The following is a 17,871-nucleotide window of genomic DNA, read 5'->3' on the forward strand; positions in this document are numbered from 1 at the left end:
TTTAATTAAATCACTAAATAATCGATAAGCGATACACGATTAATAAGCACAAATGCACATCGCTATTGCTCAGCGCGTTTGTTGTTGTTGCCCGGTGAGCTATGCGAAATGTGGCGGCAAACGAGCGCCGCGATTCAGTTAGGTTTTAACTTTTGCAAGGTGCGTTTGCTGTCGCCGCCGGGCTTTGCTTTTAAACAAGGTATAAATAATTCAAGAACTTTTTTTGGCTGTATGTCAATCTAAATGCTAAGCGCGTGCCAAAGCTAAACAAAAAAAATATCTAGCACATAACAAGTGTCGCGGCCATAGAAGCAACAAGTGTCTATTCGATTGTTTTATAATTTTTTGAGCGTCGCTGCTGCCGCTCTGCTGCTGCTGACAGCGGCGGGTCAAGCTAACGGTAAACGATCGAAAAAGAAATTCAAACAGACTGTGAGTGAAATTATGTACTTGCTTTCATTTATTATAAACGTGCCCACATATTTATTGACTGCCCAACTTCTTATCGGCGACAGTTGTCGCCGCAGCTAATTAGCCATTACGGATGTGCGCGACTGCAACATGATTGAGCGAGCGGCCGTCAAACTGATCGGAGCTACAATTTTTGCATATGTGAATGCCTGAAACGGGCTCTTTTTTTGGGTTATCCTGAGTCTAACAAATGTGCGGCAAGCTGTGAAGAAGACACCAAACACAAAAAAGATCGCAGCAAAAAGCGGTTCTGCCGGTTTGCCCAGGTCGCGATCCGTCTGTCTCTAGCTGGCAGCACGACTTTCTTTCCTTTGCACAATTTGAACTTGGACACCAAACGACAACAGGCACAAATCTGGTTTATGTTTATGTGCGTCTAATAAAGCGGCATTTACGGCCATGTGCCGACGGCGGCTCCTCTTCGTGCTGCTCGTGGTGGTGGTTTCTTGGTTTGTTGCTTGGTGGCCGCAACACCTTAACCTCGGCCGCAGACTATCTGCGCATTTGCTTTTAGGCGACTGTTTCGCTTCCTGGACACTTCCTTTTGCCCCCATCCACGCTTTCCGCTGTGGTTGCGCCTCTCTTTGTTCATTTTGTTTGCTTAGTTTTTACAGCAGGAACAAACACCAACAAAGCGGGTCAACTCAAGAGATATGTACATACATAACGCATGTATGAAAATATATGCTAGAAATCATCTGGCTGCACACGGTTCAAGTGATTATTAATTCAGACAAGCTTTTGCTCCATTAAATTTACAATATGTTACCCGTTGTCTTCTTGGGAACTTGATCCCTAAACTCGATGCTGCGAGGAGGCGTTCGCTTCCCCCACTTATCAGATGCTCTTGGGCCTAAGCCAGACTTGTTGTTAATATTTATCATAGAGACCTTGACCAGCATTTATACCCTGAACCCATTAAAAATGTGTAAACGGGGAAGGAAGCAACTCCGACCCCATAAACTTATATATATATTCCTGATCAGCATCAATAGCCAAGTCGAACTAGCCGTGACCCTCCGTCTGTTCGCAAGTATCTCAGAACCTGTAAGAGCTAGAGACTTGCTTCTTAATGTTTTCTTTTATTCCAAAAAATAGCTTTAGCTAAAATGTCAATTATCGTTTAGGCGCTGTGTTTATCAGCAGTCAGTGAGTCATTTATTTAACATCTATATTATAATAGTATATATGCATATGTATATATGTATATAAGCAAGTCGTATTCATAGCCAAAACCCGCAGTTTTTTTGTAATCTAACATACATAATAATGTAATTACGTATGGGCATGTTTGTGCCCCGCCCTGCTCTTGTTATCAACGCCCAATTGAAAATGTATCGAATTTCATTTCAATTTCAATTTCAATGGCGTCTATTGATTTGACCCATTTTTCAATTGTGTGTGTGTTTTTGTGGCAATAAGACGCTAAGCCGCTTAGCTTCAGTCCAAAGCGATCGTCTGGTTAGCCAAGTACTCTCCCCCCCCCCCCCCCCCCCTCTCCATTGTTTGCCAAATATATATGCCAGCACAGTTGTGCACACACAAAGACACAGTCATATATATAGATATATGCTCCCCCCTTTTGGCTCCACGGAGCTTCACCTTGAGGCGAGCGAAGCACAGAAGCCGAAGTCAGTTTGTGGCCAGCGCTTCTAATGGAAATGATGTAATTCTTGCATAGATATCTGAACAATGAGCAAGGCCCATAACAAAAACAAAAAAGAAGTCGCAAATAAAGCAACAGAGAGCGTCTTTTAAAGCGAGCCCTCAAAATTGCACGCATTTTAGTTTCGTTAATTGCGATAATGCCGCACGGGGACTTTATTATTAACGAGCTTTGTCATGTGCGCCACTCACCTGTGTGTACCTGTGGGGGTGGCTGGTAGGTGTCTTCGATTTATCAGATCTCGATTTGTGTTTATTATAAGCTACAAATTTGCTGTTTTATGGTCGAAAAAGCAAGTTACGCCGCATTATCTATTGGCAAGTTCCACTAAAATGTTATTGATAACGAGAAGGTTTCTTTTGTTCGGAATGGTGCCTTTTCTACAGGGTGCCACGCACATATACAGAGTCGTCTACACCATTGTAACATTCTTTGTTTATTCAATGCACTGGAAAAGGTGCTTCTAATAGCTTTGATTATTCTTTATATAGAGAGTGAGACTCTTTTTCATGAGAATGGGCTTGTCACACAGGGTGCCTTTCACATATAAAAGGCTGGTTCACAGCATTTTGTACGTACATTGTTACATTCTTTGTTTATTCAAATCAAATGGTAAATTACCTCTAACAGCTTTAATTGTTCTTTTATAGCGAGTGAGCTTCTTTTTCTTGAGAATGTGCTATTCATACAGGGTGCCTTGTACATATAAAAGTATGCACAGGGTCCTCTGCACCATTTTAAATTTCTTTGTTTATTCAAATCAAATGATAAATTACGCCAAACAGCTTTGATCGTTCTTTCATATCAAGGGAGCCCCCCTTTTTGAGAATAGGCTTTTTATACAGGGTGCCTTGCACACATGAAATGCTGACTTGTAAGCCTGTTCCGCCACATTTTGTATGTACCATTCTTTGCTTAATCAAAGTACTTGAGAAATTGCATTTTACGGCTTTGGGTTTTCTTTTACTCGAGCAAACATCTGATAAGATAGTATATGGGGCCTGTATAACATAATGAGTCAGGCCTTAAGCTGTGCCAACAGATACGAACGTGTTCGTGATCGAGGTCAGCGCGACAAATTGTATACCCTATAGAAAAAAACGTGTCTTACTCCACTTGACAGCTTATCGTTGCAACTCCTCAATGAAAACCGAAAGTGAGCTCCATTAAAATTAAAATAAAAAGTTGGAATAATAGATTTGGAAAACCAGAACTACAGTAAAAACTAAACTAGTATTTTCAAAGTGTCTCATCCATCAATTAAAAAAAAAACCCGCAGCTATCATAAGTTTTGATTGCCCCAGGCACAGGCAATATAATACACACAGCTGCACGGCACTTCCAGCCATTACAATATTATATTTTTTCGACACTTTTCGACTTCAAGAACTGGCGATCCATTGTTAAAACGGCGGTCGGTCGAGCGAGAACGTGTGCTGCCCGGGGCTCAAGATTACCGAATCGGCGAGACGCCAAGTGCCAAAGTGTCAACTAAGGGTTTTTTGTGGAAGTTCGTAAAGAGTACGAAAAGAAATATACATTGCGAATCGGATTACTCGCCTATATATTCGTATATAGAGACAAAAAGTCTGGTTTTTGGGCCATAAAAAAGGTAAATGCGAAACGGTTGAACATTTCATTTCTTAAACAGATTTTTTTCGCCATTGAATTTGCGTGAAAGATCAGTCACCAGCCAGTTGAATAGCTGGCAATATATGTTTGAAATCAGTTGGTTTTTTTTGTTTTTTTTTTTGTATTTGATCCAAAACTCGTATGCGTCAGTCGCGCCGATCGCTGGACAAATATGAGTCAGCAGCTCGAGATAGTATCCCGTCTTTTTTGCATTCATCGCCAGCTCGCGGTTGAATGAAGGCGTTTCGGTTTCTTAATTCGAGAGCCGAAAACTTAACGATCATCCAGAGCAGAGCAGAGCGGGGCGAAGCGGAGCGAGGCGGAGCGGAGTGGAGCGAAGCGATTCAATGATCGCCAAGTGGGGGCCATTGACGCTGGAAGGTCGCAGCACATGCCGGCTTGGCCATATCGATTTGTTATTATGCATATTGCTCGAGATGCCGACAAGAACTTTGTGGCTAACCCTTGGGAATTGCTAAATATATTTGTGTTCGTCATTTGGATAAACACGCCGGAATCTTGCTTTGTTATTCCATATAACTGGCAGATGCCAACGTCTTCAATTACAGCAATGTATTCCAGCTTGGATTGAGAAAATATTTTGGAATGTATCAAATTATTTTTATTTGCGTTCAAGTTCTTGGTCGTGTAGAAGGGCTTGGGCTAGACCCGGGCCACATTGAGCAGGTGATAGAGCGGCCAAACATTGTTGTTGGACTTGCCAGCGACGAGGTTGCTCGTGGAGGCCAAGACGCGTGCCTGATAGCTGCCGGGAATGGAGCGTGGTGCGAGCTCTGGCTGCACTGCGTTCTCGTCGAGTTCTTCGTTTTCCGTGGAGCGATACCATGGATAGCCTGGATAGCCAGGGTAGCCAGGATAACCAGGATAATGGGGATAGCCAGGATAGTGGGGATAGCGTGGATAGCCGGGATATGGATAACCAGGATAGCCAGGACCACCGGAACCATGACCAGGATAGCCGGGATAACCAGGATAGCCGGGATTGCCAGGATTGCCGGGATAGCCAGGATAGCCAGGATAGCCAGGATTGCCAGGATAGCCAGGATAACCACCACCACCACCGCCACCGCCACCGCCACCACCACCTCCACCACCACCACCACCACCCCAATGACCCCAGCCATAGGGCCAAGGATTATAGGGCGGCGCCCAGGGACGCTGCGGTGGTACTTGAGGATAACCGGGCCACGGATAAACTCCTGGCGGTAATACTGGCCCGTGCTGGCGAGGATGCTCGCTGCCCTCTGAAGTATAATAGTAATGGTGTTGATGTTGTACTGGCGGTTTGGCTGTAGTCGTCGAGCTGGAGCCCACGAAGTGTTTGAAGCCAGCCTTACCCATCGATGTCAACAGATGATCTTCGATGTTACGTGTCGATCCCACCGTATCTGTATCAACGCCAACGCTGCCGCTGCCACTGCCCCTGCCACCCAGGACCTGCTGTTGTGTCTGCTGCAAGTTCTCGCCGCGCGCCTGGCCCTGGCTTGGCTGCAGCGACGCCTTCTCCTGGTAGGTGAGCGCCCGGCCTAGCAGCGAGAGCAGCACTGCAAAGGAGTTGCGCAAGAGTTCAACAAATTGATGATAGCCCGCGTCCAGTCTGCGCCTCATACTCACCTATCCAGAGTATTGATGCTCTGTGTTCCATGGTCGGTTCATAAATATGCTGCGAATGCAGCCGGACGACCTTTATATAGCCACTCCGTGAACCTGCAGCAGCTGCAAAGTGCATCTTTTATCGCTTTTCTATGCTAACGGTTTTCTCATTAGAATATTCGATGCATCCATTTCCATTTTCCCATCGAGCAGACCCCAATTCGGAGCTACACACCAATTGTCGCCAGCTGCTTTCTTTCGTCTGTAGGGTATCATAAGCTGTCTTGTAGGGTATCATAAGTTGTAGAGCCTGTGTGGGCTAGTTGACTAAACGTCGGACTTACAGAAGTGAGGTCGCCGGTTCAATTTCATCTGTAAATGGAATGTGTAACTCATATAAAGTAGAAGACTTCCAACTCAAGAAGTATATATACATAATATTAATCTGTATTCATAGCTGAGTTGGAGTTGGCCTAATCGGATCACTATATAATAAAGTTCTATAGGGAAAATCGGTCTTGATATCTGTTTATCAAGATCTGCAAACCTGTGTCAAACCGGACCACTACCTATATCTTATGGCCCTATCAGAAATCTATCGAACGTTAAGCTTTCGTATTACGGCATTTCTAAGGGTATAAAATCTTCGTCGTTGAGCTCTTTCCGATTCGACTTACCTCTGGATTGTTCTTGAGCATTCGTGGCTAATAAGATCGGTGCTTAATTTGCATAAGAAGTGTTGAATATTCTTCGATGTCTTTTGTATCCAGCCAATTTGAAACTGAATGCATTTAGTAATCTCTGCTGGGCGATCGGCGACAATCTCTGCTCCGAGCATTGGGCAAAGAGAAAGAGTTCAATAGCCGATAATCGTGTCTGGGTGTCGCTTGAGATATTACGTCATTTGTCGAGTCTCGTTTGGACCCTCTCAGCTCAGTTTCTTGACTGGTTTTGGGCAGTTTCAACATTTGTCTATCATCATTTTGACCCCCCGTCGCTTAGTTTTCCCACTGAGGTCAATATCAGATTAATGGGCCAGCTTTGTAAAGCACAGCACAAACCAGTCCAAAGTTCTTGACACGATTTGCGTAAGGAGCTCTCGGGTGTTGAAAGAATTGTGTACATTAAGGTGTTACCCGGCCCAAGTAAAGAAAACACATAAATCCCAAACGAGTGTCAATGACTTCAAGAACTCGAAGGCAAAAGTGCGGCATAACTTTAGGCAGCCACACAATTTGCAAGAATCAAACAATAATTGAACCGATAATGTTCCGAATTTAGAGTCTGCCTCATGAAGTACTTTGTGAGATTGCAAGAGCAAAAAGTTCTTCAGCAAAAAGAATCTAGATCTGCCATAGACTTAGAGAAAGGGGAACTTGTAAAGCCTAGTTTATAGTAAATGGAATAGCACTCATGCCAATTTACTACTTAAATTTTTAAGTACATATTCCTGCATATTTTTAATTTCCTTTGGTTTTTTATTTAACTCTACGCAGAAGAAGCGTATAAAGTAAATGGAGTTTCTTGTACTCGATTCTTCTTCAATCAGGTATACAAAAATCTTAAAATAAGTATCAGAAATTCTTAGTATTTCAAGTACAAAAACTTATTTTGTTTAGCTTAATATGAAATCCTGCCATCAAGCATATATGTGATTACTTTCTGCTCACAACATAGCAAAGACATGAGGTTTTCAAATTAATTTTGAAATGAATTTCTGTATACAGACTTTTATCGGGGCTGTGACAATTACGTGCAGTAAACAAAATATGTGACAAATAGATCATTATTATCGCTGCAGTTGTGCATGGGCATGGACTTGGACGTAGACATGGATGAGCGCATGGTTAGGGAACATGGAACATGGAATATGGAATATCTGTCGCACTTCGGGCACATTGTGTAATTAGTTACAAGTGCAAACAGCTTCGTCGCATTTTTCAACTATTTTCTCTGCGAAACAAAAGCGGCATTAAACAAATCGAATGTAGAACACAATAAGAATGAAGTGCACGCCGAACACTGAATGCCCTATTAGACTTACGGACTTTGAAAAGGATATAATTTGAAGGGGATAAACTAAAGCTCTTAAATGCTGAGTTTTGTGAAGATATGTTGACACGAGATTGGTAAAGATATCTTTTATAGGATATCAAAATTTTTCATATATATAATCCAATCCATTCACTTTCACGATATTCTACTGCCTGCAACAGAAGAAGAGCTTGAAGCACTGAGACTCTCCTTGGCCTCAAGGTCTCCTTTGCCTCAAGGTCGCAGCTATCGCCTCGCATGCGTAACACATTCAATGACATAGTTATAAGACCCTCTGGAAGGGCATAAGTATGTGTGCACTCAATAGCTGATAAGAGAGCGATACTAAATGGACCGAATGCCGAGCTGTAATTCTCGGATGGCGCCTAAAGCTGCAACTGGCAACAAAACTAATGACTCGCTGTGCGGTTCAGAGTTCTTGAAAATTTAGCACAGATCGTAACAGAAATTTGCCAGTACCACGTAGAACTCCGGCGCATGGGGATCACAGTGAAAGGAAACAAAAGCTTATTTTTAAACATACTATCACAAAGCGAGCTCGTTTGATTAGAACTCATCATACTGTCTTATTCTGAGTCATCTGTCGGCGCATCGTCTGTATATATAGTGTATATCGTGTATATGGCATATACGGGCCAGGTACAGGCGGCATTTGCGTGAATGCGAGCGGAGACCCAACGCACTATCTAATCGCTGCCGATTGGGCCATTGCGGCTCTTGGGAAGTGCTCTCCGTGCAGCCTAACCTAAAGCTGATAACTGGCAAACAACCGGGCCAACAGCCAACAATTCTATATTGATGGTTAAAACGCTATTGCCAACTCCGGATCGTGTTAGTTTGCCAACGCAGTCGTTGATGTGCAGAATAGTATGTGCGAAAACTGATATCGATCAGTGTATAGTCAATCAACAAGGATAAACCACAAGCAAACACAATGGCCAGGTATAGCGTTATCTGGGCCAATAATTGGCCCTTGTTCTAATGTGTTTTGTCTGATTAAAAATGAAAAAAAAAAAAAAAATTGCCAACCTTCAAGTGCTTACATCATGCTATCAATGTTGGACTTTGTTTAACAATTTCCGCCCGCAGCTATCCTGCAACTAATTTAATTTATACTTATATTTATTGCGGCTCCGCATAATCCGACATTGGCAAATAATATAATAATGTCATTGCGTAATCGACGCCTTTGGATTTGTTGGCTACGATATGAAAGTGTGTACAAAACTCTAGACCTTAATAACCCAGGCATTTCCAGTGATATGATATATGACATCGATAAGCAGAGAATGCGAATTGCACCTGCCCAACGTTCATATCTATTAATAAACATCGCGAATGCTTTCATTAAATATAACGTGCGAGTTTCTTTTATGCATAATGCATGCTTCTTATATACGCCCAATTCTGGATCTATCGATATATATATATATATATATAGATACATATATCTACTTCTGATTTTAATAGCTTTGGCTACATTTCCTTATGGCCATAAATTCTCTACACATAAAAAAAATCTTATCAATTGGGTAAGAGGTTTTTACAATCGGTTTTTACCGAACGATCCAATACCTGACGATTAAGACCCTCAAGTTGTTTAGCTGGAAACTGGCGCGAGGGCCGATTGTGTGTGTACTTGAAATGCTTCTACAGAAATTTACATACGCTTATCAAGACTAGAAATAAAATAAAATAAAACTTAACTGATCTTGTGGTCGTGACTTTTCCCATAGCTATAAACCTTTACCCAACATGGAGACGGGTTTGCACGAACGCGATCGTGCGGGCGTACAGGATTTCGTGCTGCTCGAGAACTACGAAAGCGAGGATGCATTCATTGGCAATCTGAAGAAGCGTTTTCAGGAGAACCTCATCTATGTAAGTGCACAAAATTCTATTGATTTCCCTGCTCTGTTTGCTGTCTTTCACAATTTCAATCTCAATTCCTGTCTCTGTCTCTATTTCTTGTCTCTTACCACGCATCCACTGCTCTAAAATATTGTACACAATTTTTAGACCGGATGCTGGATCTGTGTAAGCCCTTTCATGCTATTCTCTTGCCCATAAGTTTCCCTTTTTTCGGTTAAACAAAATCTGTCTATCTTCATTACAGACCTACATTGGCCAGGTGCTGATCTCGGTGAATCCCTACAAGCAGCTGCCCATCTACTCCGATGCCCACATCAAGGAGTATCGCAATAAACACTTCTATGAGATGCCACCTCATATGTAAGTCGGAAATCTACCTCTTTCTTTCTCTGAATGTTGTCTTATAATTGGCTTCATCTTTAGCTTTGCCGTGACGGACAACGCGTTCCGCTCGCTGATCGAGGAGAATCGCGGCCAGTGCGTGCTCATTTCGGGCGAGAGTGGCTCCGGCAAGACGGAGGCCTCCAAGAAGGTGCTGCAGTATATTGCCGCCTGTTCCGGCCATCAGACCACCGTGGAAGGCGTCAAGGATAAGCTGCTCAAGAGCAATCCCGTGCTGGAGGCCTTCGGCAATGCCAAGACGAATCGCAACGACAACTCCTCCCGCTTCGGCAAGTACATGGACATCCAATTCGACTACAAGGGCGCGCCCATTGGTGGCAACATTCTCAACTATCTGCTGGAGAAGTCGCGCGTGGTGGCCCAGATGGGCGGGGAGCGTAACTTCCACATCTTCTATCAGCTGCTGGCGGGCGCAGACGCCGCTCTGCTGCAGGAGCTGCACCTGGAGCGTGCTCTGGACAGCTACAACTACCTGACGGATGGGGTAAGTTATATGTGAAGCACATCTGAGGTTGTTCCAACTAACTGGCTTCGTTTGGAATAGGTCAAGGGCAGCGTGGGGAGCATCAACGATGCGGACAACTTCAAGCAGGTGCAGCAGGCATTGAGCGTGATTGACTTCAGCGCAGAGGAGCAGCGCGAGATCTTCTCCATTGTGGCCAGCATACTGCATCTGGGCAACATCGCCTTCAACGAGGTGGAGGGCAATGCCCAGGTGAACAGTCGAGATCTGGTTGTCACAGTCTCCCGCCTGCTGGGCGTCAATGCCAGCGAACTGGGCGCTGCGCTGACCCATCGCACCATTGATGCACGGGGCGATGTGGTCACCTCGCCGCTGAACCACGAGCTGGCCATCTATGCCCGAGATGCGCTGGCCAAGGCTGTGTACGATCGTCTCTTCTCCTGGCTGGTGCAACGCCTGAACATTTCGCTGCAGGCGAAGGAGACGCGCGGCGCAAGGAACAATGTGATGGGCATCTTGGATATCTATGGCTTTGAGATCTTCAAGAGAAATAACTTCGAGCAGTTCTGCATCAACTTCTGCAATGAAAAACTGCAGCAACTGTTCATTGAGCTGACGCTGAAGTCCGAGCAGGATGAGTACAGACGCGAGGGCATCGAGTGGATTCCGGTGGAGTATTTCGACAACAAGGTCATTTGCAATTTGATTGAGGAGAAGCACAAGGGCATTATTTCCATACTGGATGAGGAGTGCCTGCGTCCCGGCGAGCCCACTGATCGCACCTTCCTCGAGAAGCTCACACAGAAGCTGGCCGATCATCATCATTATGTGTGCCACGAGAAGGCACCGATTCAGGTGCAGAAGGTGATGGGACGCGATGAGTTCCGCTTGGTCCATTATGCCGGCGAGGTGACCTACACTGTCAACGGATTCCTGGACAAGAACAACGATTTGCTGTTCCGCGATCTCAAGGAGACGCTGAGCAAGGCGGGCAATAACATTGTGCGCTCGTGCTTCCCGGAGCAGGAGCTACGCAGCAAGAAGCGACCCGAGACGGCCATAACGCAGTTCAAGTCCTCGCTGAACAACCTTATGGACATACTGATGTGCAAGGAGCCCAGCTATATACGCTGCATCAAGCCCAACGATCTGCAATCGCCGGGCATCTTTGACGATCAACTGGTCCTGCATCAGGTCAAATATCTGGGCCTCATGGAGAATCTGCGCGTGCGTCGTGCCGGCTTCGCCTATAGGCGCAGCTATGAGCTCTTCCTGGAACGCTACAAGTGCCTGAGCAAGTCCACCTGGCCCAACTACAAGGGTGCTGGCGGAGCCAAGGCTGGCGTGCAGCTGCTGGTCAAGGATTTGGGCTACAACAGCGAACAGTTCAAGCTGGGCGAGACGAAGCTTTTCATACGCTGGCCACGCACGCTCTTCGACACGGAGGATGCCTACCAGGCGAAAAAGCACGATATTGCCGCCATCATTCAGGCGCACTGGAAGGGTCTGGTGCAGCGACGCAAGTACCTGAAACTGCGCGCCCAGGTCATTGTGCTGCAGAGCTACTGCCGCCGGCGTCTGGCCCAGCAGGCGGCCAAGCAGCGTCGCGAGGCGGCGGACAAGATACGCGCCTTCATCAAGGGATTCATCACGCGCAACGATGCGCCCAATGGCTACAACGATGACTTCATTGCCAATGCCAAGCGCATGTGGCTGCTGCGACTGGCCAAGGAGCTGCCCACAAAGGTGCTCGACAAGAGCTGGCCACCAGCGCCCGGCCACTGCCAGGAGGCGTCCATTTATCTGCATCGCCTGCACCGCTTGCACCTGGCGCGCATCTATCGCCACCAGCTGACGCCGGAGCGCAAGCGCCAATTCGAGCTGAAGGTGCTCGCCGAGAAGGTGTTCAAGAACAAGAAGAACAACTATGCGAACAGCGTGCCAGCCTGGTTCCAGACCGACCGCATCCCCCAGGAGCATATACAGCGCGTCAACGACTTTGTGGCCAGCAACTTTGGCAGCGAACAACTCAAATATCAATCGGCCTGCACCAAGTTCGATCGACATGGCTACAAGTCGCGGGAACGCTTCATTCTGCTGAGCAACAAGGCCGTCTATGTGCTGGACGGCAAGAGCTACAAGCAGAAGCATCGCCTGCCGCTCGAGAAGATCGACTTCACCCTGACGAATCACAACGACGACCTGATGGTCATCCGGATACCACTCGATCTGAAAAAGGACAAGGGCGATCTGATCCTGATCATTCCGCACATTATCGAGTTTAGCACCTACATCATTGACACCGTCGGCACCGCCGATATCGTCTCCATTGTGGACAGAGCTTCGTGAGTGGCAGCTAAAACTCGAGTTTGGTTTTTTTTTCTAATCTTTATCGTTTTAGCCTGGAACACAATGTGGTCAAGGGTAAGGGCGGTGTCATAGAACTTCAAACGGGCGCCGAACCCGGCGTTGTGCGTGATAAGAGCGGCCATCTTGTTGTTGTGAGTAAAAATAATGAATTATCATATATTTTAAGATTTAAATAACTTTCATTAACCCTTTCAGATTGCTGGTCAATAAGGAATTTAATACAATTAACTACCAAATGGCTTTAAATCAAACGACAACTGTTTTGTTATACTATTCCTGTAATTTATATACTGTATTTTTGTATTTTGTTACTGCAATGAGGCGTGTAATTTTGATTCTATGTACTTATGTTCCAATTAATTATATACTAATTGTTTATATAAATCATAAATATATATCAGCGCTTTTAATTGAATACGTCTAATTGCGCTGCTATAGTTATTGCATGATTACGTAACCACAGGCGTGGCAATACAATCTTATCTATGTTCCTATTTCAATACAAATATTGATTGATTAAGTTGCATCAATGACAAGCACATTAAAGGCCGTTATTTGGTGCACATTTTATCAGCTGACAACCACTTTAACATGCTGTCAGCTCATTCGCCTGCATTTGACAGCAGCATTTTATTTAACAAGTGGCAACATCGAACAATATTTGTATACAACAAATTTTTAATTGGCAGTTCAAAATTTATCGTGTATTTTTCAACACTGCCCGCCGGCTAATCGATTACGATATGACTTCGTAAAAAATCAAAAAATATTAAAGCATTTTCTTAACAAAATAAGTATGAATAATGTTATGTCGCTCTGAACAGGTCATATTAGGTCTTTTATTAGGCAGCTTTTGCGCTAGACAGCTCTTCCATTGTAGGCAATCACAGCGAACCGGCTACACAAAATACATCGATGAGCAGAGGTTCGGTTGGTATCGATACTTATTCAACATCTGTGCTGCCTTTGCTCCTCCAGAACTTTTACATAATCTGAGCCCCCGTTTTGCTAGAAATTCGGTGTAAATATTGTTTAAAACGTGTGCAAAGTGCATAATAGCAATCCGAGTTTATTATATTTTATTTGTGTTCCAGGTTAACCAAGAGATGTCGTTCACACAAGTCGCACGTAGCTGCGGCCGATTTGCGGCTGCCCTGAGCACAGTTCGCATCGCCAGTGCCGTTGTTCAGACGCAGTCTAGGATGTTGCACCGGATTGCCGTGCCTGCCATGGGCACTCAGCTCACCCAAGTAAGCGCACAGTGATTTCTTCTATTGGTTTGCACAAGGTGTCGGTGTATAAAAGTAGTTATTTATTGCGCCCTAACCTCATTGTGAAAAAACTCTACGGGGGAGATATTGTCTCCCGAAGAGTTATTTAGGGTGCGTGTGCCTATAAAACTTGACAGCACTTGGACTTGGTCGAAAGAATAGACGCCCTCTATCAGCATATATATATTGCATCATATTTTTTGCACCAAAACATGATTGTTATGGTGAAATCTCAGTTTTACACTTGCGGAGATAGTCGCCGGCAATGATTGGGCATTGCTCATAGATTGGGATTAGTTATATCAATATCGATTCTCACATTCTTACAGAAGTTCACAATGCGCAACTACTCGGCCAGGAATACCATTGAAGAAATTGAGCATCGTGTGTTAAAAGTCGTGTCCGCCTACGACAAAGTGACTGCCGACAAGGTAAACTGATGTTATCAAGAATCCACTAACTTGGTTTCTTTTGTTCTTTTCTTTTTGGGGCGCACATTGCAGGACAGCAGATGTCGCTGGCAAACGCAATCGGTGCGCAGTTACTCGGCGAAACCGCCATTGTCACTGAAGCTTATCAACGAGCGCGTCTTGCTTGTGTTGAAGCTGTACGATAAGATCGATCCCAGCAAGGTAAAGACCAAGCTCATGGCCTAGGCTTATTTGATTCAATGCCACAATTGCCTTTGCCAGTTAAATGAATGAATATTGTGCCGTCAAAAGAAACGAACAAAGCTGCCATAATTACTATTTTTACTATTAATTGTGTTTCCCTTGCAGCTCAACGTGAACTCGCACTTCATTAATGATCTTGGACTGGACTCTCTGGACCACGTTGAGGTCATCATGGCCATGGAGGATGAGTTTGGCTTTGAAATTCCAGACTCGGACGCAGAGAAGCTTTTGAAACCTGCCGACATCATAAAATATGTGGCCGACAAGGAGGACGTATATGATTAAATGTAACGCGAATCCATTAAAAGATTACACTAATTTTAAATGAAAGGCATCAAATTTAATTTGAACAATATATTAAAATTGAATAAAAACCAACGTTAAGCCAATTTTAAATCGATAACGTAACATTCGATTGCCTTTAAGGTGTGCATTTATCGAGCGATAACGATAACATAAGACAGCTGGCCCCAATTAGACATCAAAACAGATTCAAAATGTCGGAAATAATTGACGATGTATTGGCGGGTCTCGGTAAATATAAAGTAAAATTGCAATTAGCCTAGCTCACTGTCCACTCTCAATCCAACTGCAGCTTCCACACGGCAGACCATGCACAATCAGTCGGAAAAAATCGGTGAAATCATGGAGAAGTCCAACAACACGCTCTTGCATATCGAAGCGCAGGCTTCAACGATGCCAACATTCAAAGGCAGCGTTCAACCCGAAAATCTCTATCATTTGAGTTCAGATTGTGAACTGTCGCTCACAAGAATATTGGAGCAGTTCCAGCAGCTCATGCAACAAAGTGTAAAGTGCGAAGATAACCAAGCCGGTGCCCAAACCGCCCTCGATTGCTGCTTATCTACACGCCATCGCGTGGAAAACTTGAGAAGCAGCGCCCGCAAGCTGGTGGCACTTCACGATACGATTGCTCAGCTGAAGCTGCACGTGCAGGAGCAGCACGAGCTGCTTGCCAATGTCGAGAAAGACGACTCACATTGCGATAGCACATAAATCCATTTAATATACAAAACTTAATAAACACATTTAAGTAGTACTGAAGCAGCTGATTTGCATGAGGGTGTAGTTGAGCACCTCGACCAGAGTCTCCAGGCGTGCAACGGTCGTGTCCATGGGATTGACCACAGGTGAGAGGCTGTGCGAGCGTAGATAGTTTAATTGCTTCATGTTTTCAGCAATGGCATTCAGCTTGCTCGCCTCTTCGACCGTGAACGCATCCGGCGCCTCACGCTGGCTGGGCATCAGTTTTTCCAGCTGCTGAGCGAAGATTTCCAGCTGTGCGATCTTGTCCAGGTAGACTGACTGTTCGCCTTCTAGAGCAGAAGCCTCATTAAAGACCTGTCGCAGCTTCTGCTGAAAATTCTTATAGTCCTTGTACACTTGCGCAGCGCTCGACTCCTGCTCCAAGCGGCTCATGCTGAGCGCCAAAGAGGCGCTTGAGGTGTTGATAGCACTTTGATCCTGCATAGCATCAGTTCCCTTGATGATTACGGAGTTTGCCCGTTGCAGTTCGCGTTTTTTCGGCTGCCGCTGCAGATTGCTTGGGTAAGTTTCGAATACTTTAAACAGTTCTGCATATTCTTCGACTGTGCCAAGCACCTTGCCTGGCGAAGTCGGCGTCGTCTCGGCTTCGATATTCTGCTCGAGACTTTTGAAGAAATCGTTTGCCTTTATAACAGATTTAGTGACACACAGCTCTCTTAAGTTGATTGGATGCTGATCGAAGTATTCATTGCATTTCGCAGAAAACGCACTATAATCAAAATTTGCATCCATTTTTGTTTGTTGCAAACGCTTTTCCAAAAATGTAAGCAATATACGCGCGCGTCAAAGCATTGGTAGAGTTACTAATCGATTGCATTCGATTAATCGAGTAACATTGTATATCGAACCACTTGACTCTGTTTTGGCCGCGAATTTTGAAATTGTTCCATGATATTAATTTTAATTACCAATAATGATAATACTGACAGCCAGATTCTTTTTCGATAAATACGAGCTTACATTTATTGACAGACCGCTTAAATCTAGTATCAGACTTTTATATGAAGTGTTTTCACTTATCCGTATTCAGATTGCACGGTGAGCGAGAATTGACCTCTGGGTATGGTATTGGCATGATACCAGGTGCGTGTGTCCACCAGAACTGCATCGCCTGGCTCAACATAAAAGAAGAACGACTGACATTGATGATCGCATTCCGGCGCGGGCGACAGAAACCAGCTTTTGTTTCCCTGCAGCTGTGCCTGCCACATGAGTCGCGGAATATAGTCCAGCTGTGAGAAAAGACAGAAACTTACAGAGCTTGTTCATTGCATGAGCTCAGTACTTATTACGTGCATGACGGCACCCTGCTCGTAGCCCATCAGAATATAGTCTGTGTTCGGCATTTCAGCATCGACGGGCAGAAAGTGTGGCCGTGGATACAACTTGCGCAGCTCCGTGAGCACCGTCGGATGGCAAACGCTCCATCCCACAAACCATGGCGCACCCTCGCTCAGATTGGCGCGTTTCGGAGACATCTGGAAAACGTCACGCAAGGATTTGAGGTCCGAATTAAAGTGCTGAAACTGGCATATTGTGTCCAAAGCACCGGGCACGCTCTCATAAAGTTCCTTGATGTATGTATAGTTAAGACTTCGCTCTGCTGGCCAATGCGCAACAGCCTTTTTCACAATGATTGGCCGCGAGGAGTAGGCATATCGGGCAAAGTCTTCGCGCGTCAGATTAGGTAAAATTAGAGGCGCCACAACGCCCTTGCAGAACTCACAGTCGCTGATTGGGCGCGTTGCCTCCCAGACCAGGTGGTTGTTGGGCAGGAAGCAGCGCACGCCCAGCAGGAACGAGATGGTCTCGTAGAAAACGGGCGTCGCCACCATTATGAAGAATATGATGCCTAACAGCCACAGGAAATTCAACCGGTTTTGATTGGCATTCCTGTCGCGCGCCTTTCGATAAGCTTCCTGCAGATCCGCAGTGGACACCAAACCAGTGCGCAGTGCATTCAGATGTAATTCATCGAGCTTGTCTAGAAAATCATCGCCCAAGCGGTCACGCACCGCTCGCATGCGATTGCCCAGCGTCCCCATGGGACGGCTTATGAACTGAAACGGATAATTTGAAAATTTATTAAACAGTTTTTTGTATACTATTGTTATAATCGCTTACCAAAAACATGTCAACAACAGCGCTATATTTTCAATTGTTTGCCATCAGCTGTTGGCGATGTATCGAATAGTGACACCCGTTGTTGCACTAATCGATTTGAGCATGTGAATAAGCTCGGTATTTTTTAAACGATATGCAGTTTCATCTCTAGTGCGAATGTTACCCAACATATATCGAATAATCGATACC

At 45.0% G+C, this 17,871-nt stretch overlaps 6 protein-coding genes across 11 annotated transcripts; 3 read left to right on the forward strand and 3 right to left on the reverse strand.

Annotated features, from left to right (window-relative positions):
- Positions 1-170: 170 nt before the first annotated feature.
- LOC115769602 (unconventional myosin IC) lies at positions 171-12,940 on the forward strand. Of its 3 annotated transcripts, none has more exons than XM_030714492.1 (7): positions 171-199; positions 9,175-9,319; positions 9,555-9,670; positions 9,734-10,196; positions 10,257-12,520; positions 12,577-12,676; positions 12,741-12,940. In XM_030714492.1, the coding sequence occupies exons 2-7, from the start codon at positions 9,194-9,196 to the stop codon at positions 12,753-12,755; spliced, it is 3,084 nt and encodes a 1,027-aa protein (XP_030570352.1). In that variant the 5' UTR covers positions 171-199; positions 9,175-9,193; the 3' UTR covers positions 12,756-12,940. The 3 variants fall into 3 exon arrangements, with proteins under 3 accessions (XP_030570352.1, XP_030570351.1, XP_030570350.1); XM_030714491.1 differs by lacking the exon at positions 171-199 and adding an exon at positions 3,586-3,749; XM_030714490.1 differs by lacking the exon at positions 171-199 and adding an exon at positions 7,915-8,380.
- On the reverse strand, positions 4,433-5,435 carry LOC115769506. Its single transcript, XM_030714337.1, has 3 exons — positions 5,405-5,435; positions 4,876-5,334; positions 4,433-4,623 (listed from the first exon to the last, which is right to left on the reverse strand). The coding sequence occupies exons 1-3, from the start codon at positions 5,433-5,435 to the stop codon at positions 4,433-4,435; spliced, it is 681 nt and encodes a 226-aa protein (XP_030570197.1).
- A 556-nt stretch (positions 12,941-13,496) lies between the features above and the next one.
- LOC115769688 (acyl carrier protein, mitochondrial) lies at positions 13,497-14,820 on the forward strand. Of its 4 annotated transcripts, XM_030714612.1 has the most exons (5): positions 13,512-13,564; positions 13,640-13,795; positions 14,146-14,232; positions 14,320-14,448; positions 14,596-14,820. In XM_030714612.1, exons 2-5 carry the CDS (start codon positions 13,652-13,654, stop codon positions 14,773-14,775), a joined length of 540 nt encoding a protein of 179 aa, XP_030570472.1. In that variant the 5' UTR covers positions 13,512-13,564; positions 13,640-13,651; the 3' UTR covers positions 14,776-14,820. The 4 variants fall into 4 exon arrangements, with proteins under 4 accessions (XP_030570471.1, XP_030570472.1, XP_030570470.1 ...); XM_030714611.1 differs by lacking the exon at positions 14,146-14,232 and having other exon boundaries at positions 13,497-13,584; XM_030714610.1 differs by lacking the exon at positions 14,320-14,448 and having other exon boundaries at positions 13,546-13,564; positions 14,146-14,247.
- Positions 14,821-14,945: 125 nt separating this feature from the next.
- LOC115769689 (augmin complex subunit msd1) lies at positions 14,946-15,537 on the forward strand. The gene is made up of 2 exons (XM_030714613.1): positions 14,946-15,024; positions 15,086-15,537. The coding sequence occupies exons 1-2, from the start codon at positions 14,988-14,990 to the stop codon at positions 15,505-15,507; spliced, it is 459 nt and encodes a 152-aa protein (XP_030570473.1). The 5' UTR covers positions 14,946-14,987; the 3' UTR covers positions 15,508-15,537.
- Positions 15,505-16,419, reverse strand: LOC115769687 (augmin complex subunit msd5). The gene has a single exon (XM_030714608.1). The coding sequence runs from the start codon at positions 16,288-16,290 to the stop codon at positions 15,541-15,543; it is 750 nt and encodes a 249-aa protein (XP_030570468.1). The 5' UTR covers positions 16,291-16,419; the 3' UTR covers positions 15,505-15,540.
- A 73-nt stretch (positions 16,420-16,492) lies between these two features.
- On the reverse strand, positions 16,493-17,753 carry LOC115769686. Its single transcript, XM_030714607.1, has 3 exons — positions 17,683-17,753; positions 16,851-17,618; positions 16,493-16,790 (listed from the first exon to the last, which is right to left on the reverse strand). The coding sequence occupies exons 1-3, from the start codon at positions 17,689-17,691 to the stop codon at positions 16,575-16,577; spliced, it is 993 nt and encodes a 330-aa protein (XP_030570467.1). The 5' UTR covers positions 17,692-17,753; the 3' UTR covers positions 16,493-16,574.
- Positions 17,754-17,871: the final 118 nt, after the last annotated feature.

Source organism: Drosophila novamexicana, unplaced genomic scaffold (assembly GCF_003285875.2).
Source record: "Drosophila novamexicana strain 15010-1031.04,08,12 unplaced genomic scaffold, DnovRS2.1 tig00004554-arrow-pilon, whole genome shotgun sequence".
Classification (NCBI taxonomy): domain Eukaryota; kingdom Metazoa; phylum Arthropoda; class Insecta; order Diptera; family Drosophilidae; genus Drosophila; species Drosophila novamexicana.

Bases quoted from the DNA above. Each gene is read 5' to 3' on its own strand.
- LOC115769689 (XM_030714613.1), top strand. From the start codon at position 14,988: ATGTCGGAAATAATTGACGATGTATTGGCGGGTCTCG. The intron at 15,025-15,085 runs GTAAATATAAAG...ATCCAACTGCAG, and splicing joins CGATGTATTGGCGGGTCTCG to CTTCCACACGGCAGACCATG.
- LOC115769688 (XM_030714612.1), top strand. From the start codon at position 13,652: ATGTCGTTCACACAAGTCGCACGTAGCTGCGGCCGATTTGCGGCTGCC. The intron at 13,796-14,145 runs GTAAGCGCACAG...ACATTCTTACAG, and splicing joins TGGGCACTCAGCTCACCCAA to AAGTTCACAATGCGCAACTA. The intron at 14,233-14,319 runs GTGACTGCCGAC...CGCACATTGCAG, and splicing joins TCGTGTCCGCCTACGACAAA to GACAGCAGATGTCGCTGGCA.
- LOC115769687 (XM_030714608.1), bottom strand. From the start codon at position 16,290: ATGGATGCAAATTTTGATTATAGTGCGTTTTCTGCGAAATGCAATGAA.
- LOC115769506 (XM_030714337.1), bottom strand. From the start codon at position 5,435: ATGGAACACAGAGCATCAATACTCTGGATAG. The intron at 5,335-5,404 runs GTGAGTATGAGG...ACTCCTTTGCAG, and splicing joins AGCATCAATACTCTGGATAG to TGCTGCTCTCGCTGCTAGGC. The intron at 4,624-4,875 runs GTGGTGGTGGCG...CTGGCTATCCAG, and splicing joins TGGTGGTGGTGGTGGTGGAG to GCTATCCATGGTATCGCTCC.
- LOC115769602 (XM_030714490.1), top strand. The intron at 9,320-9,554 runs GTAAGTGCACAA...TCTTCATTACAG, and splicing joins TTCAGGAGAACCTCATCTAT to ACCTACATTGGCCAGGTGCT. The intron at 9,671-9,733 runs GTAAGTCGGAAA...CTTCATCTTTAG, and splicing joins TATGAGATGCCACCTCATAT to CTTTGCCGTGACGGACAACG.
- LOC115769686 (XM_030714607.1), bottom strand. The intron at 16,791-16,850 runs GTAATAAGTACT...CTTTTCTCACAG, and splicing joins AGCAGGGTGCCGTCATGCAC to CTGGACTATATTCCGCGACT.